The 27,442-nt window shown below is 45.0% G+C and overlaps 1 protein-coding gene across 2 annotated transcripts; it reads right to left on the bottom strand.

Annotated features, from left to right (window-relative positions):
* Positions 1-985: 985 nt before the first annotated feature.
* HAL (histidine ammonia-lyase) lies at positions 986-26,676 on the bottom strand. 2 transcript variants are annotated; one of them, XM_046013477.1, is made up of 21 exons: positions 26,540-26,670; positions 26,104-26,398; positions 25,599-25,659; positions 25,465-25,492; positions 25,061-25,135; positions 24,897-24,969; positions 24,727-24,793; positions 24,384-24,421; positions 23,645-23,770; positions 20,058-20,197; positions 18,328-18,375; positions 17,521-17,668; positions 16,669-16,764; positions 16,521-16,579; positions 15,343-15,423; positions 12,675-12,740; positions 12,428-12,593; positions 9,860-9,994; positions 7,276-7,384; positions 7,107-7,176; positions 986-3,241 (listed from the first exon to the last, which is right to left on the bottom strand). In XM_046013477.1, the coding sequence occupies exons 2-21, from the start codon at positions 26,348-26,350 to the stop codon at positions 3,101-3,103; spliced, it is 1,974 nt and encodes a 657-aa protein (XP_045869433.1). In that variant the 5' UTR covers positions 26,351-26,398; positions 26,540-26,670; the 3' UTR covers positions 986-3,100. The 2 variants fall into 2 exon arrangements, with proteins under 2 accessions (XP_045869433.1, XP_045869432.1); XM_046013476.1 differs by having other exon boundaries at positions 26,104-26,676.
* Between the last annotated feature and the right edge of the window lie 766 nt (positions 26,677-27,442).

Genomic DNA, 27,442 nt, shown 5'->3' with positions numbered 1-27,442 from the left:
CCTGGCTGCGACTTCCCAACCTTCCCATCTTCCTGCTTGCACATCGCCCCTGTTTGTTTAATCCTCTGGGCCCGCTGCCTACCTAGCCTCTAAGCTGGGAGGGCAAAGACCAGGGCCATCTTGGTCACTGTTTATTTAATGATAGAAATGGACAAATGGAGACTTGGTTTCCTGGCACAGATGTCTTCTGACATTGACGTTTAGCTTCCATTTCTCCTTTTCCTCCCTTCTCTCTCTGACTGCCATCACTCAGAACCCAGCTCAGTCACCTCCTCCAGGAAGCTTCCCTGATGATCCAAAGGTGCTGTGGTTATATGGACACACGCTTGGCACAGTAATGGCCATTTCATGTTCCCAACTGGGTGAAGTCTTTGAATACAGGACTACATGCCATACCGATGTACCATAGAGCCCCATACGGCACCTCAGAAACAGCTGTGGTAGGGACGACGCCAACAGTTATGGATTTCAAAATCTGACTAAAATCTGCTTCCAAAAATAAGGAAGCGTATTAGATCAACTTGAAAATTCACCAGACAGACAGGCTTCAGGACTGGTTTACCCAGCAGTTCAGTAATGCCGAAGACTCAGATTCCCTCCTTCCTTCTGCTTTGTCAGCCAGCCTTGGCATTCCTCAGTGGGCTGGACTGGCTTTCAACAGCCCTAGGGGCTCTGTGCCTCCTCCTCATTCGCCTCAAATAGGTGGATGAGAAAGCCTGGCTACCATGGCTCTCAGGAGAGAAAACGTTTTCTCAAAGCTTCCAGTAAAAGTCATCTCCGTCTCATTGGACCAAATCGCGACCTCAACCATTTCTTGAACTGATCACTAAGCCAAGGGAATGCGACACTTCGTTGACTAACCCGGCCTATGCCGTGGCCTGAAACACATCTCTTGGCTTTGATTTTTGGTATATTTTTAATGTTTACATTTAGGAAGTTAACGCCTTTAACCAAATAACCCCCCAAATGCAAAACGACCGTGCTCTTCATGAGATAATGAGAAGGTTTAATAAAACGGTAACAATCCAGTGACCAGATACAAAGATGAGGCTCAAGTTGAAAGTAGTAATGAAAAGCGTCTTGAATGTTTCAGATTCTGTGTTTGGTTTTACATACGTGGTAGATTGTTACAGTGATGGACCGCAGATCACATCCCAACGCCATTGAGTAGCACTGTCCCTGTCTGGCTTGGGCTGGGCAGGGTGACTTGCTTCGGCCACCAGGACATTAGCAAGTGTGGCACTGAAAAGCATAAGAGCCCAAAGGCTCCGGGGCTTGCCCTCCGGCTGCCCTGAGATGGCAGGGGAAGAAGCCCGGGTGAGCCTGCTGGGAGGAAATCGAGATGCTTCTAACCCTTCCTGCTACTCCCCCCGGGAAGGAGAAAGGATACTCAAACCAACCCCACTTTCTAAAGATGCATGGCGATGTGCTAATAACATTCATTGTCTAAACCTTTTAGAAGCTTGATTAACTGCAGCTCGATAGCCTTTCCCTAAGGAGGCACTACACTTGGTTATAAAAATCTAAGAACATCGTGACAACATAAGACAACAGACGGAGTCTGTTCCACGGTTACCTTGACATTCTCTTGGCAGCATGTTTCTCATGCTGTTTCTCATAGAGCTGCCCTGAAAACTCGATCATAAAGTGCCCGGGAAGACCACAGTGACCCGTGGGGACCCAGCCTTCCCACACTGGAGGGAAGAGCAGCCATTAGACGGCGGGGTTTACTGGCTCGACTGGGGTTCGTGGCTAAGCATGAATTCATTGTGCCTGTTGATGTTTTGGCAAAGGACAGTACCCAGAACAGCCTTTCCGTAAACAGGCTCCTCAGCCCATTTTGATCACTGAATTGCGGTGGGCAGTGGTTTTCCCTTGGGTGTCCACCTTTTGCTGGAGACCGACCGCCATCTAAAGAGAAAAACACTACCGTGAAATACACTGTTGGACCCATTTTAGGCTGGAAGCGGGTAGGCCAGCTGGCAAGTGTATCTGGCCTACTGTTGTTGGAGCCGTGGCTCTGGTCTCCTGCACGGAGAGCCCCTTGCACGCATTCGCACATGTAGGTGCAAAGTCACAGAGTTAGCCTTGCGAAGCAAAGAGGTCATCTGACTCATCTTTCATTTGGGTGATTATACTTAAGTCTTCCCAGATAGTCCTTTGTCTTCTTTTTTGAGGAAAAAACCGATTGCGTAACACAGCCCAGGGCCCCGTGGACCTTTGTCAAGAATTCCCCCTTTTAAGGGTTATCATTACAGAGAAGGGGTTGGTTACTTCTGAACATAAGATTCCTTATTTGTGAGACAGGAGGCTTCTCAACGCAGGGTTCTTAGAGGACTGTGAATAAAGTACTAACCCTCGGGGAGAAGGTAAAATACTAACCTCTAACTCCAGCTTAAGCATCTGAGATTTTTTTTGAGATGTACAGTGTTTTGCCAGATAGCCAGATAGAGATGTATAGTGATATTTGACAAATACCAGTAAGGGCCACTCCAATAGTAATCCTTTACACAAAACCTCTCGACCTATTGACTATACTCTGATGCGATTACTAGAAGAAAGAGAAGCTTCAGGACAAATTATGACTTCAAAAGAAGTTGTTGATCAAGGCCTAGTGAGAACATTCATCATATCATGGTATAATTCAATCAGTCAAAGTCATCTAGTGGAGATCTGGTCAAACCATAAAAGGAGGAGGAGGAGGAGGAGGCGGGGGGTGGAGAGTAGGAGGAGGGGGGAGAGGAGGAGGAGAAGAGAGATTCATAAAAGTCTAATGTTTTTGGAAAAAAATACCAATCTGTTTCAAAATTTGAGTTCAAATAATATGAAGTGGTCTGTGGCCTGTTGATATTGTTAAGGAAGAAAGAAAACTCCTATAATCTGAAAACAACTTCTGTGTCTCAAACCAGGTCAACAAGAACACAGTGCTAGAGTGAGGAACGCTAATGCCGTTACCAGCCTAAGCAAAGGGGGTTTTAGAAGAACCGAACAACAGAATGGGTTGATCTACTTAGGGAAGTCCTCAGGTCTCTTCTTCAGCATAATATTGCTTGCTGTTCAACCAAGGACCTTCTGATCTGCTGATCCATGACAAAGCATGTCAAAGATCCCCGGACTCGGGGATTTTGGTGGATTTCTTATGTAGAGAATCCAGTGAAAAGGCTGTTGGAGAAACCGGTCTGGATTCTGGAATATGTTCCATTCTGTATTTTTCGATGTATGGGGCAGCAACCTCCCAGACCTGAGAGGGATAAAGCAGAGTCAGAATGTTGATGACACTGTCCTCACACGTCAGTCAACGTCAGCTTCATCTGATCAAAGCGTCGCGAGCTGACCAGGCACCTAGCAGCTGTTTGCTTGCTTTCATTTGACACACAATCTGTATCCATTAGTCTTTGGTTGCATTAACAGCTTTTAAAATACAAAGTCCAAAGCCTTTCTCAAGTTCCCCGGGAGGGTTTTCAGCTGCTTACTCTTTGGAAGCAAAACAAGCCAACACACAAACAAAACCCGGATGATTCAGTGTGGACAGAATTAAGGAAAGTTGCTCAAAGGTATGCATGTGCGTTTTCTAAAACAAGCTTGGATAGGGCAACGATGTCCTTGTTTGCTGGGTTTCCATGGCCCATGTGCCTACCCCTTATGCCATTAAAACATTTTTTTTAAATTTTATTTACTTATTTTGTGAGAGAGAGAGCATGCACAAGTTAGGGGACAGGCAGAGGGAGAAGCAGACTTTCTGCTGAGTAGGGAGCCCGATGCAGGGCTGCATCCCAGGACCCTGAGATCATGAGCTGAGCCTAAGGCAGACCTGTAACTGGCTGAGCCCCCCAGCACCCTATTCCTTGCACTCCTGCTGCTCCCACAGCCTCCTGTGGGCCAGCGGCATCCGCCTCCCCTAGAACCAGAGCCCCAGGAGATTCACACGCACAGGAAAGTTTGAGAACCGGCGTTTCAGACCCTTGCTTACTCTACAACTCCATGCACCAGCCTACTCTGTTTCAGGAATCTCCTCTTCTGAAGTTCAGGTCCTGTTTTTTTGTTTTGTTTTGTTTTGTTTGTTTTTTGTTTTTTTTTTTTAAGATTTTATTTATTTATTTGACAGATATCACAAGTAGGCAGAGAGGCAGGCAAAGAAAGAGAGAAAGGAGGAAGCAGGCTCCCCGCCAAGCAGAGAGCCAGATGTGGGGCTCGATCCCAGGACCCTGAGACCATGACCTGAGCCGAAGGCAGAGGCTTTAACCCACTGAGCCACTCAGGCGCCCCCAGGTCCTGTTTTTGATTCACAGTTGCTTTTTTTTAAAGATTTTATTTATTTATTTGAATGAGAGAGAGAGCCTGAGTGGGGTGAAGGGCAGAGGGAGAAGCAGACTTCCTGCCAAGCAGGGAGCCCCATGGGGGTCTGGATCCTAGGACCCCGGGGACCCCGGGACCGCAGGATCATGACCTGAGCCGAAGGCAGACACTTAACTGGCGGAGCCATCCAGGTGCCCCTACAGCTGCTTTTTATCAGCTTGCTGCTAACAACCAAGGAGCATTTCCTATCCTTTTGTATTACCTTAGAAAATGTATCCTTGCAAAGGCTAACTTCCTCAAAAACATCCCTGCGCCTCCACGGTCATTGCAGTGTTACTTACAACAAACTCCCAGACATGGAAGCCCCCTTGGTGTCCACCGAGGGGTGTACGGCAGCGCTCCAGCCCGGCTTCAGGGTTATCTTGAGTCAAGGTAACACACTTCTTGCTTGCTGACCTAAGGCCCTTGATCTGTAACAGAATTAACTGACTTTCTTTGAGATTTGCAGACCTCTGGCCTTGGGGAATGAAGGACCAGAACTTTCCCAGGCCCCAGAGGCCAGCAAGTCTGTTGGGAACTGCCTTGGCTTTCTGACTAACCCAGCAATCTTTATCAAAATGGTTTTCTTTTTTAAGGTCACACACATAAATGACTTTCCTGACCCTCCCTTTGTGCATCTGTAGCTCTTGCCCTCCTTTGTAGAAAGAATAGGACACTCTTGCTCCACCTCTGGGTACCAAGGAACCAGACCTCTTTGCTCAACTGACCTCCACCCTGGGCACCAAAAAACTAGAATTTGCACAACCACCAAGCACCAAGATGACTCTGTAGCTGCCATCATCAAGTCTGCAGGTAGGCAAGAAATGTCACAGACCACTGTACTCCCTTAGCTGATTAAACCCCTTTAAATAACTCTGGGCCAGGCAGAAACCTGGGAGTGGGCTTTGGGACAAGAGTCCGGCTTCTCCCCAGGTGGCTGGCCTCATGAACAGAGCTCAAAGTCCTTTCCCATCAAAATTCATCTCTCGAGTCTTGGTCTTTCAAGGGATGGGCAGCCAAATCTGGGTTTCAGTAACAGATGAATGGATAAAGACAATGCAGGGTGTGTGTGTGTGTATTATTCAACCGTAAAGAAGAAGGCACTCTTGGCATTTGTGACAATCTGAATGGACTGTGAGATAAGTATGCTAAGTGAATGGAGTCAGAAACACAGATACTCTGATAAGTGGAATCCAGTGCAACGCCAACAAAGGGAGCTCAGTGATGCACAGAACAGACTGACGGTTGCCCGAGGAGTCCTGTAGAGGGTGAGTGATATAGGTACAGGGTGTCAAGCGGTACAAACCTCCAGTTTTAAAATAAATAAATCCTGGGGGTAGAATATGCAACAGGGTGACTATGGTTAATTACACTCTATTGTCTACTTGAAAGTTACTAAGAGAGTAGACCGTAAAAGCTCTCATGAGGAAAAGAAAGAAACTGTAACTGTGTGCGTGCGGTGACAGATGTTAACCAGACTTATCATGGTGATCGTTCTGCAAAATACACAGATATCAAATCATTCTGTTGTTCTCCTGAAACAAATATAATGTTATATGTCAGGTCTATTTCAATTAAAAAAGGCTAACCTCTCACACACCTCTCTATGAGCACCAAAGTTGGCAGCATGCAAGGCCCCTCAAAGGGTGTAGGGCACGACCTGGGAATGACAGCTGTGAGGATCACAGGGAAAAGTCATTCCCCAAGAGCAGAGTAATGGTTCCAGGGGAAATCAAGAAATTCCAGAGAACATGAGGCCCACAAATCACAACAAAAGGCTCAAAGAACTTTAAAAAATATATTTAAAAAATAAATCAGCTTAGGGGTGCCTGAGTGGCTCAGTCAGTTAAGCCTCTGCCTTCAGCTCAGGTTATGATCCCAGGGTCCTGGGATCGAGCCCCGAATCGGGCTCTCTGCTCAGCGGGAAGCCTCTCCCTCTTGCGGTTTGTGTTCCCTCTCTTGCTCTGTCTAACTTTGTCAAATAAATAAAATCTTTAAAAAAACAATAAGTCAGCCTATGAGGCATCTGTTCCTATCGAATAAATCTATAGTCAATGAAGCCAGGGGAAATAAGCAGTAAAGAGAACCTGTACCTCACCCAGGGTGACAGGCGGGACACACCACAGCGCTAGACAGATCCACAGACCTTTGAAGTAAAACCCTGGGACTTGGGGCACCCGGGTGGCTCAGTGGGTTAAATCCTCTGCCTTCGGCTCAGGTCATGATCTAAGGGTCCTGGGATTGAGCCCCAGCAGGGATCCTGCTCCCCCGCCCCGCCCTCCCCCCCCCCACCGCCTCCCTCTCTGACTACTTGTGATCTCTGTCAAAGAGGTAAGTAAAATTAAAAAAAAAAAAAATCCTGGGACTCTTTTCTTGTCTTCAGGTCCGTTTAGTCATTGGGCTAGTTGGAGGAGGCGGTGATAGCATCATGGAAATAGAACGTGCTTTTGATCAAAAGAGAATATTCTTGGTGAAGGGATCCATGAACCTTTCATCTCATCTTCTCCTCAGGAGTACCTGTCCCAAACTCCATTTAAAGTCCTTTCAGTTTCTAATTGCTAGATAGTCAATGTTTGGATGCAACACGGGACACTTAAGAGTTTATCAAAGAGCTTTTTAGTTGCCTTGGAAGTTGCTCGAGTTCCTTTTTGTTCACTTCCAAGGAAGAGACAGGAAACAAAAGAATAAGACAGTATTTCTGCAGTCCCCACTCCCACTTTGCTTTCCCATAATGACCCAAAACTAAGAAGGAAGCCAAGTGGCCAACTTGCCTTCTGCTCGACGAGCAGCCTGTGCGCTGCCTCAATGTCTGGAGCCATGAAGCGATCTTTTATCCAGGGCCTGCACAGAAAGCACATCAGACCATCAGCCCAACGCGAACTGCGGCCAGGGTTCACAGTCCCGAAATGATGTCACACCCGGGGACCTGTTTGCCTTTACCTTACAACAGAGCGCACGAGGTCGTAGACCTTCTCCAGAGGAGTGGTTGTTCTCAGGGGGCGTAGAAACTCTATGCCCTGGCAGGCTGCGAGGAGTTCGATGGCCAGCACTACGAGAAAAGTGGAGGGGACAGCTGTTTGAAGCCGACTTCGTGCTGGGGGGATATCGCTCACGTGGAAGTTGACAGCTCTAGCCAACTAAGAGATGGTTGGCTCTCAGCCTTTTGGTAGAATGAGCTGCTTTGGCATTCGGTTACCATTAAAAAAATTTCCTCTTCTACCCCACTGGCTGGATCTTTAACGTTTAGAAGGGGAGTGCTGTACAGGTAAATGTCTTAGTGCTCTCCTTACGTCCTCTGATCAAGATGGATGACAGCTGCGTCCTATTTCCATTTGTTTTTAGTCTTGCTGCTTCTCTTGGGGCTGAAATACCTGGCACATAGACTTTCGTCGAAGGACTGAAGGAGCCAGGGAAGGAGCAAATCAGTTTTGTTGCGCTGCATAATTCTACAATGTTCTTTCAAGCCTTCAAACTCAAAGGCTCCCAAGCCCACTAAAACTCAAATTGTAGAAACTGGTATCTTGCCAGCTTTAGGTTTCATCAGGAGAGGTCCTGATGAATGGATAAACAAAACGTGGTGTAGCCATATGACAGAATATTACTGGGCCATGAAGAAGGAAGGAACCACTGACACATGCCACCACATGGACGGACCTCGAACACATTCTGCTGACCGGAAGAAGCCAGTTACACAAGATCAGATATTGTATGCCATTTCTATGGAATTTCCAGAACAGGCAAATCCATAGAGAAAGGACATCCAGGGGGCCTAAACCTCGGGGCGGGGTGGAGTAGGGAGAATGGGCGAGTACTGGGTCAAGGGTACAAGGTTCAAGGTTTCTTTTGGGGATGAAAATGTTCTAAAATTGATTTGTGGTAGTGATGGCACAACTTTGTGAATGTGCTAGTAACAACCGGAGCGAACAATTTAAGTGAGTGATTGTATGGTTCATAAATTATATCTCAATAATACGAGCGCATAACTCTCCCGCATTTATCTTAGGATACCTTCGTCCTTGCTTATCTGCTATTTCACCTTCTGCTGTTTTGGTTGCTCAGAATCAACCACAGTCTGGAAGCAGGTGAGCCTTCTGACGGGTCGTCAGATGCCTCTTTCTGACAAATCATCGGAATGTCAAGAGTAGCCTAAAGCTACCTCAAAACGCCTGAGGCGTTTGCTCACTTCACCTGGCCGTGTTCGCATTCTGTCCTGTCGTCCCCCCTTCGTCACAGGAAGGGTGAGTAAAGCACAGTAAGCTATTTTGAGAGAGCTCACGTTCACCGAACTTATATTTCAATATATTATTTTAACTGTTCTACTTGATTATTCTTGTTAATCTCTTACTGTGCCTGATTTAGCAATTAAACTGTATCACAGGTATGTCTGTGATACAGACATAAAAAAAACAGGGTATATATAGGACTTGGTATCTCGAGGGATCAGGCTTCTCCCGGGGGTCTTGGAATGTCCCCTCCCCCTCCCGGAGAGGGGAATTACTGTAGTGATATTCTTTTGTCTTCCAACAGCTTCTGATACAATTGCAAAAACTTAGTAGCTTAGCTAACAATGCCTAAAGGAAGGCAATTCATCTTTAAAAAAAAACAAATAAGCAGTAATTAAGGCAGGGAGAGGTTGTCCTAACACAGCTCCACCCTAGAAACTATCTCCCGAAAGATACGGATCTGAATCTTGTTAATTCTTCCACAGCCAAAGGGAAATGGGGGGGACAGAGATAACATGCAGATAGCAAGTTAAAAGTAACACCTTGAGGAGGCTAACAGGTAAAAATCCAGAATGTTAAACTCTGACATAAGACTGACCTGTTTTTTTAACCAGTCTGTGGCATGAAAAAAAAAAAAATGGGCAAGGGGAGTGTTCTAGATGAAAAGAGACTTACAACTTTGACCACCAAATTTAAAATGTGGACCTCGAATCTGGATTTGAACAAACTCACTATGCAGGCATTGAGAAAGTGGGAAATTTTGAGTATGTACTCAACTTGGTATGTGATACCAAGACTCACTGTTGATTTTTTTGGGATATGAGAATGGCATGATGGTGGATTTTTAAAAAAAGCATGCATATTTAAGGGACAAAGTATGCAGGAAGAAAATAATGTGATGGGATTTGTGTGAAAATAACTTGAGAAAGTCAAGGAAAAAATGAAGCAAATGTGCTGTCGAGTTGGAGTACAGGAGGGTTTGTAGCACTAATCTCTCCACTTTTGAATATGTTTTTAATTGTTTAAAAAATTAAGCCGACCAGCGAAACTGCTTAGACAGCAGGTGTGGTTCCTAATTTTCCGCGAGCTTCAGAATCACCTGGAAGACTTGTTAAACCCAGATGGGTTCTGTTCTCTTCCCTAGAGTTTCTGATTTAGCAGATCTCAGGCCGGGGCTAAGAATCGACCCTTCTAACAAGTTCCCAGGTGATGCCGATGCTGCCCATAGGGATCCCACGGGAAGGACCGCAGACGTAGTCATTTGGTGGTGGGGCGCGCCGTCCCAGATGGACTGGGTTTACCTTGTTCCACGTGCTCGATGACCCGAAGGGCCTTCCTTGCTGCCCATCCTCCCATGGAGACGTGGTCCTCCGTGGCGGCGCTGGTGGAGAGAGAGTCCACAGACGAGGGGTGGCACAGAACCTTGTTCTCAGACACTGCAAGAGGCCAGGGCAAGGTAAGTAAGCTGCTAATGGGAAAAATTGCCTTGTTGGCTTGCCCGTGTGCCTCACAGCGCGGAGTGTCCTCTCCAGGAGCTCTTGGTTGGTATTGAAGCACCAGATGGTCCCAAATTATTTTGGGAAAAGGAAGCAGGTTGGGTTTGTATTAAATGGAAAAGGAGGGAATAGTGAGTTCTGAGATGAGACCTGATAGGAACCCTATTACAAACCCTATTTGAAAACACTGGAAGCGTTTAGTATGCCGGGAGACTAGGGGAAAAAGTCGTGATGGACTTTGCCAAGTACTTGAGAACGATGGACTGATTGTGTCCCCAGAGGAGGCGTTAGGATTCAGGGTGGTATTTGGGGGTGGAGACTGGGCCTACAGATCTTGCACAAGGAGATTTCATAGCTCAGACGGTCCAGTGGGGGGATTCAAGCAAGGGCTCTGTGGCTGCAGGACGCGTCTTGGGGAGGGGGAGGAATTCTGGAGGTGGCCTAGATCAGACTTCATTGTGCATATGAGTCACTCTAACCTTGTCAATATGCAAATATTGAGTTTCGAGTGGGGCCTGAGATTCTGCTGTTCTAACAAACTCTCAGTGGATGGCTGAATTCTTGGCCCAGGGACAACACATTAAGTGTGGAGGAGGACCTACATTCCAGAACTCCTCCCCTGCTCCTGGAGCCATGGAGAGAGTTTTCTCCCCTACGTTTTTGCTCCTGAGAGTGACTGAGAGTTCTCCCTGCTATAAGGGATCCTGAGATAATCTAGCGATGTAGACCGGGTGGTCGGCTCGTCCTAGAAGAGAACTTTCCAGGTTTCAAGCACGGCGAGTCCCAGGTCCTGGGACCCAAAACCTGCTTAATGGATACACAGTCTGTGGTGAGGCTTATTCAGAAAGAGAAGTTACATGTCCCTGAAAAAGAAAACTACCCATTTCATTATAACAAAAGCAAGTTGAAAGTTGAACAACTTCAATAGGCAGTTTAGGGAAAGCCAAACACATTCAAATGAAGCTTTCCAAAATCCCTAATGTTTTCTAGATCAGTTACCATGACCTCCAGAAGTTAGTATAAGTTGCTACCTTTAGAGGAATATTTTAATAAGGAGGTAAGTGAGCAATTAGAAGATACTAGATAGAGGACATGATGAATTCAGGGAATCCTTTGGGTTGTGGTGAGTTTTTGTGTGAGGCTTCAGTGAGGAAGGGGTTAGGAGTAATATTAATAACAGCTAACATTTATTTAGTGCTTACAACATGGCTGGGCATAGTTCTAAAGCTTTATATGCATTAATTCATTTAATCCTCAAATCAGTCCCATTAGGTAAATTCATCACCCCCATTTTACAGAGGAGTATACAGAGAGAGGATTAAGAAACTTGCTCCATATCTCACTCCTGATAAATGACCGAGTTGGAATTTGGTCCTAGAGTCTATGCTATTGATTAAGCACAGGCCTCCTGCCTCTTGGGTAGGCTTGCCTGAAAAAAAATATGGAATGCTCAGTTAATTTTGAATTTCAGATAAAAACAAATAATTTTTTAGTACAAGGATGTCCCAAATAATTCCAATTTAACTGGGCATCCTGCATTTCCATTTGTTAAATCTGGCAACCATAGTTTAGGATTAAATACAGATTAAAACGAGATCCACATTAATTGAAGCTAGAGCATGGATTTGAGAACAAAATGCCTGGGTTTGAATTCAGTTCCACTTACTAGCTGTCCAGTGCTGGGTAAGTCACCTAACTTCTCAGATCTTCGTGTTCTGAGGGTGTTCATCTGTACAGTGGAGCTAATAATAGTACACGCCTCGTGGTATTGTTGTGACCATTAAGTGAGCAAATATTAATGAAGCCCTTAGTGTGTCCTTTGTACTAGAGCCTGCTGTGATGTGTTACTCACAGTTTGGAGTCAGAGATCAGCCACACTGAAACTCAGTTTTCATGGAGGGCATCTTCTAATAAGCATTTTTGCAAATTGTAATCACATATTTATGATCTTGGTGGCTGGTGTATCTAATAGAATGTACCCAAAGCTTAATCACTCAAATCAGCTCAAGTTTCACCATTAATTGTAGATACCTTTGTCTTTTCCCTTCTGCTAGTCTTCAAATGGAGATTAGGGGAAAAGCTACAAAGATGAATTTCCTAGGTGATATCCAGTTGTGTCCTACAGAGAAATTGTGGAAACCTCATCATTTACAAACTCATTAGGTACTAGTATGTTTCAGTCTAGCTTTGTTTAGGTTTCATTTAGTGTTTTTTTTTTTTTCTAAAAAACGTTCAAGAGACTCCCCTTCTGCATTTCTGTGGAGACAGGTGGGATGCAAATGAGGTGGGGGGAAAATCGCATTAAAGGACAAAATTGGACACTTTCAGATGAAATGACAGGCTTGTGTTCTGGGGAACGGGCGGTATTCTTACCGAGGGCTGCTGCGGTGCAGTGCGCAATCATGAACCCGGAGTTGAGACCACCTTCAGCCACCAGGAAGGCAGGCAGCTCACTGAGGGAGGGGTTACAGAGTCTTTCAATTCTTCTTTCACTAATCGCAGCAAGTTCATGGACTCCAATGGCCAAATAATCTAGGGCCTAGAAAGAGTGTCTCAGTTCACCTGGCTTTTTAAATTGGAATATGCTTTCAGGGTCAGGAGCAATTCTAAAAAAGCTTACTTTAGCTGGGTATTCACCATGGAAGTTTCCTCCAGAAATAGTCTCTCCTCTGCTGGCAAAAACCATCTTGCAAAACAAGTTAAGGCTAATTTTTAACACTTGTAGCCCTTGTACAAATACGGGTAGAGAGAAGGAGTGTCTTTCTACAAGCAGTTGTTGACATATAGGGACACAAACACATAGAAACAACAAAACAAATACCCAAAACCTTAAAGATGAATCATGCGCACCTAACTAGGGGCCAAGGAAAACATGGAACATGAAATGTTTTTTGGTTTTTGTGTTTTTTTTCTGAAATTGGAGATTCTCGAACACCGTAACTATCATAATCTAGTGGTTAGTACTTTCCCTCAAAAGTTTGTGTCTATAACTAAGAACAGAGACCAGGACACCATTTCTTCTTGTGCTTGGTAGAAGAATTTGCTGAATGGAAGACTTTGTTGATGAACGACCACATGTTGATGAACGTTCCATAGTCTGGAACAATCAATTCTGGAAAGATTTTCAAACTTTAGTCTACTCAGTGATCCTACAGCAGCATCCATAGTAAATGGTGGCCAAGAGGCTGTTGCAAACCGATCTCAGTAGGAGCAACTCAGACTCACTGCATCTTAATGCCCTCAAGGATCATCCCATTCTGTCATGTGCTTCGCTTAAAGCAACAGGCACCCAGACAAAGGCAGTAACAGGCCCTTCTTGTAGATGGCAAAGAGCTGATTTACACCCACTGGACTAAAGAATGCTTACTACCTATCAGCTAGGAACTCACTCCGTGCAAGGAAGGTTCTGACTTCCAAAGAGCTGGGGATGCACGGATTACATTAACTTCATCAAGCTGGGAGTTACCCTTTTCAGTACACACAACCCTGAGCCTCTTGGGCCCAGCGCTGGCTCTTCTCCACCGAGCCACCCCCTAGTCACAGGCCCTAGTCTTCTCTCCATTCTCTGAATCCTTATAGCGAGTAATCTTTGCACATACTTGGAACTTAGCATGTTCAATTGTTTTCCAGTTGCTCCAGATTTGTTTGTTGGCGATCAGAGTAGAGCAATCAGAATTTAGCCTCCATGACATCTAGCAACTGTGTAAAAGGTGCTCTATTTCTACAACAGAAAAACTGAGAGGAATATTCTTTCAACTAACACCAATATTGCTGGGGAATTCCCGAATATTACCTTATTGGAAATTCATTGATAATTAAGAATCTTTAATTGAGAAAGGAAAGTACTTTCGGCTGAAATTTTTGCTGGGGCAAGTGGTAGGAGAAGAATTTAGTTAGGAATTATCCCTATCCCACATCTACTAATTTAAAGGGTAACTCTTTGTTTTTGCTCTATAAGATACTCTTTCAAGTCTAAATTATGGAGGCACCTGGGTGGATCAGTTGATTAAGCGTCTGCCTTCAGCTCAGGTTGTGATCTCGTGGTCCTGGGATCAAGTCCTACATCAGGCTCCCTGCTCAGGGGGGAGTCTGCTTCTCCCTCTCCCTTTGCCCCTCTGTCTTGCTCGTTCTCTCTCTCTCTCTCTCTCTCTGTCTCTCTCTCCCAAATTAAAAAATAAAAAAGTCTAAATTATGTAAGTGTAGAATGGATATCTCTCCTCTATAAGAACTGATAGATGAGACAAGAATTACATAGACTTCTTGAAAGCTCTACTCCATTTGGGGGGGTGGGGGCAGTGCGTGGAGTGGTGTTGAGGTGAGTGAGCTGAGAATTATTTAGTATGGGTCTGACTTAACTGTAAAACGACCCGACACTGAGGACATAAAACACACATCCTGAAGTAAGCTTATCAGAGAAACCACACTGGCAAGGTCCTGTGATAAATCAGTCTTACCCAGCTGCTGTGAAACCCGTCTGCTCACCTCAGCTAGGAATGGCTTCCAAGGTTGTTAACTTAGCACTTTCTCCAGTGTTGAGAACTAAGGCAGATGTGGTATAGGAAAAATATATTGCTAAGGGTCTGGGTGGTCTTCAAAGGCAGTATTGAGTATCTCTGTGAAGACTTTGCCAGTGTGACTCCTGAGAGATCACATCAACATCTGGAGGGAACTGTACCATCAAAGAACATTCCAAAGCAGAAATAAGATGGCTCTGCGATACCCACACCATGAAGGGAAGAAGGGCTCTATCTTTGAGAAATGGAAGCATTCTTGCTATTCTTTGTAAAATTGGGAAACACTGATTGGAGTAAAATCCATGTCAAAAGTAAAAACTTGAGGTGAGGAAAGCCATAACTCCTTGAGCAATGCTTCGGTAAGTGTTAACAAGTTGCCTTCTGTCTAATGTGTCACTAGAACCAGGAAGGCTTGCATAAATGCCAGCCTGGGCGGGGTCCCCACAATCCCACCTGTGACATAGGTCTTCATCCTCTATCAGCAATCTCAGCCCTGGATTTTAGGGCAACCATCTTCCTGAACTCTCTCAGCCAATGCTGGAAATACATCCTTTAACCTTGAATGGGTCCACTGGGAAAGCACAGCATGTTAGATTCTGAAGTGAAATTAGGTTCACAGACCTGCCTCTGTCATTTACCCTCTGAACTTCAGGGACTTAGTCTATGAAATGGAGTGACAGAACAGAGATGCTACACAAGAGGATCACTTCAGCGGATCTAAAAATTACCAGCTGGAATTCTACAGCTACAGCTTAGTACACAGTCAAAAGATACAGGATTATCTGTTGCGCTGTTCAGTTCTGTGGTAATGATGTTCTTCACAAACGCTATCGTGTCATTCACCACACCGTGGACCTAAAATACAAGATCAGATGAGTGAATACGTTGAAAACACGGATAATGGTGTCTGTCACACGGAGTCTGATGCTTGTCTTAGAATAGCAAGGATCTTATTAGGATAGCAAGGAAGCAAGTTTTAAACTGGGATTTATTTGGGCTATAAGGCTAACTTAGCAATTCTTTCTGGTAGATGTTTCCGATCACCTAGCTAGAATGGAACTTGCTGAGTCAAAGGAAATGTGGGTGTTTGCTCTGGGGAGGATTCTTTACTACACTCTAGACTAGAAACTGGCACCAAATGAAATATTGTTTCATTCTTGAGAAGTGTTTTAATCTCTCATCCAGTTGCCACACACAAACGAGTGGTAACATCTGCGATGCTGAATGCTTCAGGCCAGCTCAGGTCTTCTGCATTGTTTTAACTGAAGTTAAGCCTCACAGATTTATTTATGATGGTTTATATCTGCTGATCAAATGCAGATAAGGCACAACCATGATGTGCCCTTGAATTATGATTCACCCTTCCTGTGGCCATCTCTGTCAGGCTGGTTCTTGTGGTATCTAAAAGGGAGAACCAGTTAAAATTCCATTAACGGGTTAGGATGATGTTATTACTAAGAGTTTTTAAAAGTTACGTCACTAAACCAACACAGCAAGTTGTCTCTTGTGCTCCTGCACAAGAGAATTGAGCAAAGCAATTCAAAAGGAAACAGCTTATCCTAGAGAATAGAAACTCTGCAATGATCAGACAAATGGAAATATGATACGAGTAATTTTTAAAAGAGGCAGTAAATGGGGTGCCTGGGTGGCTTAGTGGGTTAAAGCCTCTGCTCTGCCTTGGGCTCAGATTGTGATCTCAGGGTCCTGGGATCAAGCCCTGCATTGGGCTCTCTGCTCAGCAGGGAGCCTGCTTCCTCCTCTCTGCCTGCCTGCCTCTCTGCCTACTTGTGATCTCTGTCTGTCAAATAAATAAATAAAATCTTAAAAAAAAATAAAAGAGGCAGTAAAGAAATTTGGATTATAATTGACCATTACATGATTTTTTTAACACTCCTCTTTTTCTGTTTTGCGCCCTGAATTGGAAAAAAGAAAAGATTGTTTTGTTGGTTTACCTGTGGACAGCAGCGTAAGGTGTACGCATCCTGAACACGATCACAAAACCTGTGACTCTCTGTGGAAGGGGACGGCAAGGGACACGTGGTCAATTTTTTCCGCAAAACACAACACCACATAAGCTCACTCACATGAACACGCCCAGACCTGCTATTTCAGACGGGTGGTGATCTGAGTCCAAGAGTGACCGAAACCGGAAAGCAACTTCGATTTGCCCACGGTGAGGGCGAACCGCGTGAATGTCTAGAATTGATGAAAGAGAAATGGTCTGAGCAATTCTTGCCTTAGAATGAACTACCATCGATGGGTGAGGACCATCCACAGTGCTGACACAAGCCCTCGAAAGTCCCAGAGCTTCTTACCAGCACTCAGTTAAAAGCTTAACTCCAAAAGCAAGATTATCCTCATTGACCGTATTTTTTCTACTTTAAATGTCTGGGTGCAAATACGTGTGGAGCCCACTGGGAATTTAACTCAAGACCCTGAGCCTACCCTTAAAAGATTTAGGCTGGTAATGAAAGGGAGCTCCACAGGGGCCAATTTCTGATAGTTTTCAATCATTTTTAAGCCGTTTTTCTGTCCTACTACCTAGAATGGTAGGGAGTCTTTCAAATTCACCACTTCTGGGTAAGCTACAACTTCTGTAGTTTTTCCCTCCCAATTTTCTAATGAGGACTAACACTAATCCTACTCTAATTCTAAAATCCTGTGAACAGATTCCTAAGATGCACACAGTTGAATGGGAGTCAGACCGGAATGATCCGGATTTCTGGGTCAACTCTAGAATGAGCATCTGTCCCTAAAATGGGGTCATTTCAAGATCAAGTGTGGCATCACTTAGAGGAAGCTGTAGCAATACTGCGTATGCCATAGGGACTTGGGGATTTTCCTCTCCCCCTATCATCCACCCCCACCACTCTCATGTCTAAAGACTGGGTCCAGCCCACCCAACCAGCTCTGGTCCACTGAACAGTAACCCGGTGGAAAAGCCATGCTGACCGGTATCGAAGGCTTTGGTGGTGCCTTTCAGCACCTCCAGGGTCAAGGCCGCCACGATGTCAGCCTGGCGCGCAATAGCACTGGCTCTCTCCACGGCTTCACAGCCCAGGGAGGTGATCATCTGTGTCCCATTGATGAGCGCCAGGCCCTTTGGAAAGGAAGAGAGAAGTCCTTTGTGGTAGTTGTTGTAACCCACGTTCAAGCTGATTTCGTATCTTTTGCTTCCGTAAGAGAAGAGTTAACCCGTCAGCTGAATGACATTTATTTATGTTTTTGAAAGTTCAGGGCAGGAATGCTTAGTAGGTACCGGAAGATGAAGTGCCATTGTCTGTGAACCGGTTAGCATAAACCTGGCAAGTGAAATACGTGTTAATGTCCCCGTTCTCAAGGCAGCCATGGCCCTCCAGGGTAGACTGCATATAAAATCTTCAGCTCCTAAGGATGCTGCTTTTTTTTTTTTTTTTTTTTTTTTAACTGGTCCTCATTGTGGACAAGATGTCTTAAGACATTTCTGGTCCAAGATTCTTGGTGGAGAGCACCCAAGGGATCTTATCTCAAAGCATCTGTTAGGGATCCTTAGGGATCCCGATTTGGAGTTTACGTTCTTAGGTAAGAGAACCTCGAAGCATCTGTGGCATGAAGAATCTTTTGAAGTCTTGGGGAGGAGTCCTTTCTTCAGGGACAAACTTTAAACAGACGTGAAAGCCACATTTACTTTAAGAAACCAGTGAGATAGATATGAAGACCAAATATAGTCTATAAACACAGACTTGTTAAAATGACTAAAGCTTCCTCGAATCTCTTTACCTCTTTTGGTTTCAAAACAATTGGTTTCAATCCATGAGCTTCCAGGACCTGCAGAGTGATTAAGAAGATAAAATGGGTATCAAGTGAATTTCGAATTTCATTTTTTCTATTTCCAATTTTCCAAGGAATCGATAAAATATCCTTAAGCCTAAAGAGCTGTCTTATAAAGTTTAGACCTACATAAATTGGTTCTGTTCATCTACTCTGGTCTAGTCTCTAGTTCTATTCTTTAGTCTGAAAGCCGACTTCTAGTTCACGTAATTTTTATACTTAAAGCAGGGACTTTAGTGTCTGAGGATATAACCCTGCGTTTGGGTTTCTAGGTCCTTTGTACTCAGCTTCCACGTTAGGGACTCACTTTCTCTCCTGCTGCTTCCTCAGCACCGACGAGCACCTCTACTGTATTGAGGCTTCTTTCCTGACTGTCCGCAATTCTCTGCCTACCGAATTTGACCTAAAAAGTCCTCCACCCTCCCTACTGATCTAAGCACTGGCAGGATTATCTTCTCCCAAAATAAAGGAAGTGAAACCGTCACTGTGCTAAGGACCCTTGAGCAAGGAAGGCAGGCAGAGTCAGCACCATTCACTGCGTCCATTTCACAAGTGTATTGGGAGTACTTGTTACTCACCAGACTGTTTGTGGGTGTCAGCCTAGGGCTGGTCTAGGAAAATTGAGACAGACCAGCTCAGGGGCAATTCCAGAATGAGAGTATGTTAAGCAATCTAGAAAGCAGGAAGTGCATGGGGTTTGCTGGAAAATGAGCGCTGAAGATGCTAGGAGAGCAGAAAGGAGGGGCTCAAGGCATTTGGAGGGGAGGGGAAAGACCCAGAGGACTCCTTGGAGGGAGGAGGAGCAGGAGGGAGTGGGAAAGAGAAAAACATGCATGTGTTGGTCCCTCTGTCCCAGACACAGCACATCCCACTATAGAACCGAGAGGGAGGAATTCCACCAACAAGACTCTTAGAAGCCACGCTGTTTAGACCTTATTCTAAGGACAATGGGAAGCATTACAGGCTTAAGCCAGGACATGCTGGAATGTGCTGTGTGAAGGGGGCTGGGCAAACACTGTACACAGAGAAATAAAGATCAGGCTGTAGGGAACAGAGGTGATCTGGAACCTATACCCCACCAAGGATTATCTGTTCCCTTAACTTCTTCCTCCCCTTTGGTGCTCTGCCCCTTCACTGAGGGGACCTCTCAGTAATTGACCTGAGCTAACACTTCAAATAATTCTGTGGGCTGTTCTGATGGAATCTGGAGATGGATGAGGAAGACATGAAAGTTTGACCAAAAACACACTTTTCTGATTCACCACTGGGGTAGGAGCTTGGGGGGAAATGGAACCAGCTGTCCAGAGGCCATACAGTCAGGATTGGGATCTGTGGCTCTGCACTGTGAGACCAGCCACTCAATAAATTCCCACCAGTGCGTGACCTCCTGGATAGGCCCTGGAAGAGTTTTCGTTGCAGAACAAATTGCTGGGATCAACACTGGTCACTGTACCTATTCACCAAGGTGACTACCAAGTCCAGAAGCCCAATGGTAAAGAATGGAAGCTTAGAGCCTCACCTAGTTTGACTCATAAGCTCCAGTTTTCATTTATGAAACAGGGATAATGGTGGATCCCTCTCGGGAGTCCATAAGGACTCAATGTTATGAAGCAGGCACCTGCAGCCGGCGTCCAGCTTAGGGAAACTACTGAGGATGGAAGTTGTTCATAAAGTCTTACGTATTTCGCATCAGCCCAGCCACTCTTTGGAGACCACATCCTCCCTTCTCCAATGAGCCCAAGAGCAAGATGAGAGAGTGGGGCAAGGTCTCCACTGGCGCCAACGGTTCCTTTCTCTGGAACGTAAGGCAGGCAGGAGGCTGGGAGAGAAGGAGGCACCCGTTACTTCTGGCTATCTTCATTTTACCAGTGAGACCAACCTCCCCCAGCAGGAGCTAGTATCGCTTTGTGACACAAATACTGGGGGAAAGCACAACTAGTGCTTAAGGGACCTGGCTGAGCTGCTACTAAAAAAAAGGGGGGGGAGAGGGGAATAAGGGGGATGGGCCGGAAGGAGCACCCTCCCAGTAGCAAAAAGCCATCTCTTGTAGCCACTTTAAGTTTAGACTGTAAAGACCTGTACTCTGAAAACTATAAAACACTGATGAAGGACGTTGAAGCCAACACCAAAAAATTGGCATATTTCATGGAATGGAAGAATTAATATTGTTAAAATGTCCATACCACCCAAAGCAATCTATAGGTTCAATGCGATCCCTACCAAAATACCAATGGCATTTTTCACAAACTAAAACAAAGAATCCTAAAATGTGTATGGAACCACAAAAAACCCCCAACAGTCCAAGCAACCTTGAGAAAAAAAGAACAAAGCTGCAGGTATCACAATCTCAGAATTCAAAATGCTCTACAAAGCTGTAGTGATCAAAACAGTATGATAATGACATAGAAATGGACACACAGATCAATGGAACAGAATAGACAGCCAGAGGTAAATCTATGCCTATATGACCAAAAAATCTAGGACAAAGGAGGGAAGAATATACAGTGGGGAAGAAAGTCTTCTCAATAAACGGTGCTGAGAAAACTAGACCACTTTCTCATACCATACACAAAAATTACCTCAAAACAGACTAAGGACCTAAATGTGAGACCTGAAACCATAAAAATCCTAGAAGAAAACATAGGCAATAACTACTGATATTGGTCTTAGCAACATTTTTCTAGATATGGATTCTTAGTCAAGGGAAACCAAAGCAAAAGTAAACTATTGGGACTATACCAAAATAAAATGTTTTCACAATGAAAGAAATCGTCACCAAAATGAAAAGTCAGCTTACTGAAAGGGAGATGTTAGCAAATGATATGTCTGGTAAGGAATCAATATCCAAAGTAGAAAAAGAACTTACAGAACTTCACATTAGAAAAACCAAATAGTCCAATTAAAAAAATGGACAGAGGACCTGAATAGATATCTTTTCAGAGAAGACATCCAGATGGCCAACAGACACATAAAAAGATGCTCAGCATACTCATCATCAGGAGAATGCAAATCAAAACCTCAGTGAGATATCACCTTGCACCTGGCAGAATGGCTAAAATAAAAAACTCGAGAAAAAACAAGTGTTGATGAGGAAGCGGAGAAAAGGAAACCCTTGGGCACTGTCGGTGGGAATGCAAAGTAGTGCAGCCATTTTGGAAAACAATATGGAGTCTCAAAAAGTTAAAAATAGAAATACCATATGACCCAGTAATTCCAATATTGGGTCCAAAGAAAATTAGAACACTAATTTAAAAAGATACATGCCACCCCGTGTTTACTGTAGCATTATTTACAAGAGCCAAGATATGAAAGCAACACAAGCATCCATTAATAGATGAATGGATAAGGAATAGGTAATGCGTAGGTATATATGTATATACATATATCCATGTATGTATACACACCCACAATGAAATATTACTCAGCTATAACCAACAATGAAGATCTTGCCATTTGTGACAACATGGATGGACCCGGTAGGTCTTATGTTAAATAGGATAGAGATAAATACCAGGTGATTTCATTTATATGTGGATCTAAAACAAAACAAAACAAAACAAAAAAACCGGAAGCAGACTCCTAAATATAGAGAATAAGTTGATGGTTGACAGAGGTGGGGGCACTGGGCAAAATGGGTGAAGGGGAGAGGGAGGGGTACAGGCTTCCATTTCATGGAATGAGTAAGTCATTGATGCTGAAAGGTATAGCATAGGGAATACATATTTTCTTAAAGTTTAGACTCTAGACTCTATCCTCAGGACAATGGAAAGCATTACATATTTTAGCCAGGACATACTCAGATTTGCTGTGTGAAGGTGGTTGGGGGTACACTATATAGAGAAACAAACCAGATCAGGCTGTATGGAAGAAAGGTGACCCCCATCACTGTAAGGATCATCTATTCCTTTAACTTTTTCCTCTTTCTTGGTTCTCTACCCCTTTGTATTCACTGTGCATGGTCTAATCAGACCTAGAAATTATTAGAAATTGTAGCAATACATCTTAAAGATCAGGAACTAGCTATTGTTCATTACAGTCTTGTTCCTAAGAACAAGTTAGAAACGATCTAAATAAGGAATTAAGGGACCATATGGCCAAAGAGTGTGTGTAGCCATTAAAAGATATTGGGGGAAAAAGAAAAGTTATTGGAAACATGTAAATATTTACACCAGAAAAGTAATATAAAATGTTCTGGAAGGGTAAGACACAACCAAAGTATTCACAGGGGTTCTCTAAGGAGGTAAGCATAGGGAATGTAGTCTCTTTTTCTTTTCCTTTTTTTTTTTTTTTTTGCCCAGATTCCTAGGCACCCAGCCTGCTACCTCACCACCACTTATAAACAGACATGTACTGCTTTGGAGGAAATTCTCAGTCACCAAGAAAAACAAATCCTCTTTTTTCTAGAGTAAACTCAGATTCCTAATAACAGTGTGTTTTCCAACTGCTAAATAATGTCGGTAGGAAAAGTGCCATCGATAGGCCAGCTTCCACATCATAGTTCACCCAAGAGAATTCTCAGAACTCTAGGCACCCAGAGGTGCCCTATATACCTTTATACCTTCACCCCAAAGAGTTTCCTGAGCCTGTACTGATCTATTCTGTTCATCCTTATCTGTGAGAAGGGATCGTGGCCTCCCAAGCATTTCAAATCTTGTCTCCATGTCGGACTTTTTCTATCCTGAGAAGTAAGCTCCAAAGCGCAGAACTGCATTGTATCCTGGCACCAGATGGCTTCCTGGTCCAAAACCCTTCGATCTCTTTACACTTCTGTTCTATCTTTGCAAGAAGTTGAATTTCAGTTATTTAAGTCTGGCTATCCCACCATCTGGGGAGCATTAAGAGTTCAGATTCCTAGACACTAACTGGAACTACTGAAATGGTCTTTGGGATGAACATCCAGGAATCATGGTGTTTCCCAGATGATTTGATGCAACTTCTCTAACCACATCGGGGCATCATGGAGTTCAAGGGTCTTTCCAGCTTTAAGCTCAGGGACAGACATGAGGGGTTTGTTCCAGACTTAAAGGTACAAATACTAAGTAAAACGTGATGAAGAATGAGTTGCAGGTACAAAGAATTAAGTGTCTCTGTCCCCACGCTCCCCCCACCCCCAGTTATCCTTCTCCTCACCAAGCCCATTTACATTCATCTCCATTATGTTATGTCATCTTGTCTCTGCTAGCTCCTCCCTATGCCATCAACCAAGACTGCCTGTGGTACATGCCCAGCCTCAATGGAGGGGCAGCCCAGGGATCCATGGCATTACCATTAAATACTTCAATAACTTGCTTGAGGGTCTCCAGGGAAATGCCACTGTACCCCTTGGCTAAGACATTGATCCTTAAAGCCAAAAGCATCCGACATCTCTCAGGGATTAGTGGTTTCCCAACACCTGCAAAACAGAATTGATGTTTTTCTCCTAGAAAATCAAAGTCGTTTCTACCTCCATCTTTCAGATCTTTCCCCAGTTCAGTCCAGTCTCCTACCACCTGTCTCTTCTTGATTCAGATAGTTGGACTGCTCTCTTTCCTGACTGTCCTGCTTCTTAAAGTCCCATCTTCTAGAAAAATGGGAAACCCCAGTTTTGCCTTTTTGGTTCTCTTTCCTAGAATGTTTCAGTGAGCCCCACCTTCCCCAACACTCTTAGAATAGCAACCAGCTCGGATTTTGGACAGACTTTTCCATTTCACCTCATCCTGATCAACTCATTCCCTGAGTTCCAGCCTTCACTCCTTCCCTGAATGCACCACTGTGTTGGCACAGCCATGTACACGCTCCTGACCCAAACCCATCCCTCCACTTGGCCCATTCCTTTCCTGAGATTCAGCTGAAAGGTGGTCTTGTCTGATGTTTTCTGCTTCCCTTCCTCCCCTGAAGCAGAACTGGCATGAGTTTTCAGGATGCACTAGCTACTCACGCCTGTTACAGGATGCCTTGCGCTGTGTTGTACTTTAATCACCAAATCAAACAAGACTAGAAGTCATTTAACGTTTGAAATGACTTACCTGAAGAATGTGAACGTACTAAGTTGACCTGGAGCTCTCTGGAAGAGAAAGGGAAAACCCCTCTTAGATACCTCGCAGTGAAAGTGTCCCCTCAGCTGGGGAAATGAAGGGGAAGAACAGGTGAATCTTTGGAGAGACCGAATAAGTCAGTGTGATGGGATGGAAGAGACCAGCAAGCCTGTGTTTTCAATGCCAACTCGTATGCAAGTGAACAGGAGCCTTATCCTCCTCATCTGGAAATTGGGGCAATGTTAATTACTTCTCTTGTTGAAAGAAATTCCAAAGATGGGGACAGGTGGCATGTGAATGGACATTTGCTGGGGGGAAGGGGGATCAGACTTACTCTAGCTTATTGACAGGAATTACAGTTCTGGCAAATTTCCCAAAACCTGTAGTTATACCATAAACAACTAGGGGGAAAAAAACAACAAACAGACATGATACCATTAGATGCAGGTCATTTTTTTTTTAAGTCAATAAAAAGAATTGTATGACACAAAGAGAAAAAGATACCAGTTTTTTCTTTCACGATGCTATCTATGACTTCCCTGGATTTTTGCACCTTCTTTTCAGCAGTTGGGGTGAGCTAGGAAAACATCGGTCAAAGCTGAGCACATTGAAGGCTCCCATATGCAGTGAAAAAGGTCAGAGAACATCCCTCCCACCCTCCCTGGTACCTTTATTTTGTAGCGTCCTTTCCCCAAGTTGACCAGATCCTCTGTGGTCAGGCTGTCCCCATCTAAGGCAATGTACTACACAAAAGAAGGGGACCTCAGTGAGCTTGAGCAATTGGGCTGCTTGACCAAGAGAGTAGGGAAGCCTCAAGCAGAACTGAATTTTGACACTCAAGAGATTTTATTTCTGTTCTGAAACATTAATGTGCTAATGAAAAAGCTTGGTCTAGAAGAGGCTGAAGAAAGAAAGCAAGAAATAAGCATAATACCTTTTCCTAACTTCACAGAGCAGGATAAAGTCCTGTCCTAACTGATAACGTTTGGTCATAAATTCTGCGGGCCCCAACCCTCCAGAAACCAGCGCGACTTCATTTTCTTTACAAAAAGAGTGTTGGCTTGAAGCTTACCTTTTCAGGCTCTCGGTACTTGCTGTATCTGAAGCCAGGTAAAGGAAAACACTGGGGAGTGTGAGAAAGCCCCAGCCCCATCCCGGGCGGGAGTAGCCCTCAGAGCAGACCAGCCAGCCTGCAGGGAAGGATACAGGTAAACTCCTTCTGGCTGTGATGGGATGAAGTCGGGAGACATGGCGTCGCCTTCTATAACTAAAACGAGAATACCGGAGAGGCTCCTTTACAGATGGCAAGGGAGAGCTCGTTCAGCCTTGCTGGCAAACCAGGGAGACCACTGTTCCACTGCCTCTCACTTCTATAGAAATGGCTGCTTTAGAACAGCCTCATGGGCTTTCAAGTGCTCTTAGCATCTTTTCCAAGGAGGAGAGCAAAAGGCAGAGATGCAGGTGTCAGGTGTGGGCAGGGCTTAAACGGCAGCTCAAGCTCTCACCTGCACCCTCACCCCCCCTCAATGCAGCCTCCACGGCTTACCAGGGCAAGGGAAGTCAGCTTGTTTCAGGGTCTGCAGCCTTGCTACAACAGGTGAATGGGAAGCCTCCCCTCTCCCAGGCATGTGCCGGCCCGCAGCCCACCGCACCTCCCCCGGGGGTGGCCGCCAAGCCTCCTGCCTGGGCATGCATGGACTCGGCCACTCACCCACTTCCACGAACTCGTTGTCCTCCAGGGCCACCTCCAGCAGGTCCTCGTGGTCCAGCAGGCCCAGGCCCTTGCACCGGCGCACGAGGAAGTGCACATCATCCACCGAGGCAAAGCCACCATTGTCCGGCTTATTCTTGATGTACCTCCTGACAGCTTCACGGCCTAGCCAGCCAATGGTGAGCTGCGCATCCCGGCAGGGCACGGCCAGCCATTCTCCGCGCACGTGCACCGTGTACCTGGGCATGGCTCTGCGTCCCAAGGGGACCGACACCAGTTCCTCTGCCTGTGACGGCTGCCGGGCAGGGAGAGTTTTATCTGGGAGTGACTACTGAGGTGTGGTTGGCCGGGAGGAAAGGGATGGACTTCCAAAGCACACCCCCTCTCCTGCCTTTACTCATCCACACATTGGACAAATATTTATTGAGAGCCATACCAGTGTCCCTTTGAGTTTTCACAGCTGAGCTCCGGGCAGGAGAGGCCGAGCAGGGCAGCCCTGCTCACACGAAGCCCTGGCTTCTCCCGTGCTGGGGGTGCCAGTGCCTGCTGGCACTTGCTGGGTGCCCCTCTCCTCAGGACCCCCAATTTCTCCCTCCCCTGGCTTCTGTGTTCTCCTCCACGGAGAGCAGCTTATAAACACCATGTTCCTGTTTTTATCTGGAGTTACTCAACTGTAAAATGCACCTTCTGGTCCGCTGTGACACCAGGGAGTGTGGTAATCTTCATTTTTGTATTTATTCCACAAACATGTGTTGAGCAACGACTCCCTGTCACCACCAAGGTTTTCTAAAGCTGTCCCTCCACAAAGGGAGACTGCAAAAGCCCGAGATCATTCTCACAAGGAAAGATCACCACCTGGATGAGTGAGCTCTTCTGGCTTGGAAGTTAACAGCTCACACAGCCTTGGGTGGGACTCCAGCTCCACTATTTCTTAGCTTGGAGCAAGTGAAGTTATTAATTAGCCTCTGTTTCTTCTTCAAAAGGGAAGAGGTAGACTGCCTCAGTGCTGTATTTGCAGTATCTCCTTGGGACCCAGTTCTGGCTCTGCCATTTACTAGCTCTGTGATCTCTGGGCAGGTTATTTGATTTCTTGGGGTCTCAGTTTCTTCATCTCTAAGCTGGAGATAATGATAGCACCTGTTTCAAAGGGCTTTAGGAAGGATTAAGTGAGTTTGTATATGTAAAACCCTTAGTGCAGCACATGGTGCCTTGGGAATGTTCCAGAAGTGTTTGTGATTACTATTATTTGCACTCCAGTGTTCTGTATACCTATATTGCCTTCTAAATGTTCTTTCATCTTGGTACATGGATATCCCTAATCCAGTTAAGCATCTTCAGC

This window comes from Meles meles, chromosome 7 (assembly GCF_922984935.1).
Source record: "Meles meles chromosome 7, mMelMel3.1 paternal haplotype, whole genome shotgun sequence".
Classification (NCBI taxonomy): domain Eukaryota; kingdom Metazoa; phylum Chordata; class Mammalia; order Carnivora; family Mustelidae; genus Meles; species Meles meles.
Note: the sequence above shows the minus strand (reverse complement) of the source record. Positions and strands in the feature narration are given on the sequence as shown.

Excerpts from the sequence above, each read along its gene's own strand:
- HAL (XM_046013476.1), bottom strand. The coding sequence starts at position 26,350 with ATGCCCAGGTACACGGTGCACGTGCGCGGAGAATGGCTGGCCGTGCCC. Across the intron at positions 16,765-17,520 it reads CACCAAAGCCTTCGATACCG|ACATTCACGCGGTTCGCCCT; the intron begins GTCAGCATGGCT and ends CATCAATTCTAG. Across the intron at positions 16,580-16,668 it reads CCACCCGTCTGAAATAGCAG|AGAGTCACAGGTTTTGTGAT; the intron begins GTCTGGGCGTGT and ends CCCCTTCCACAG.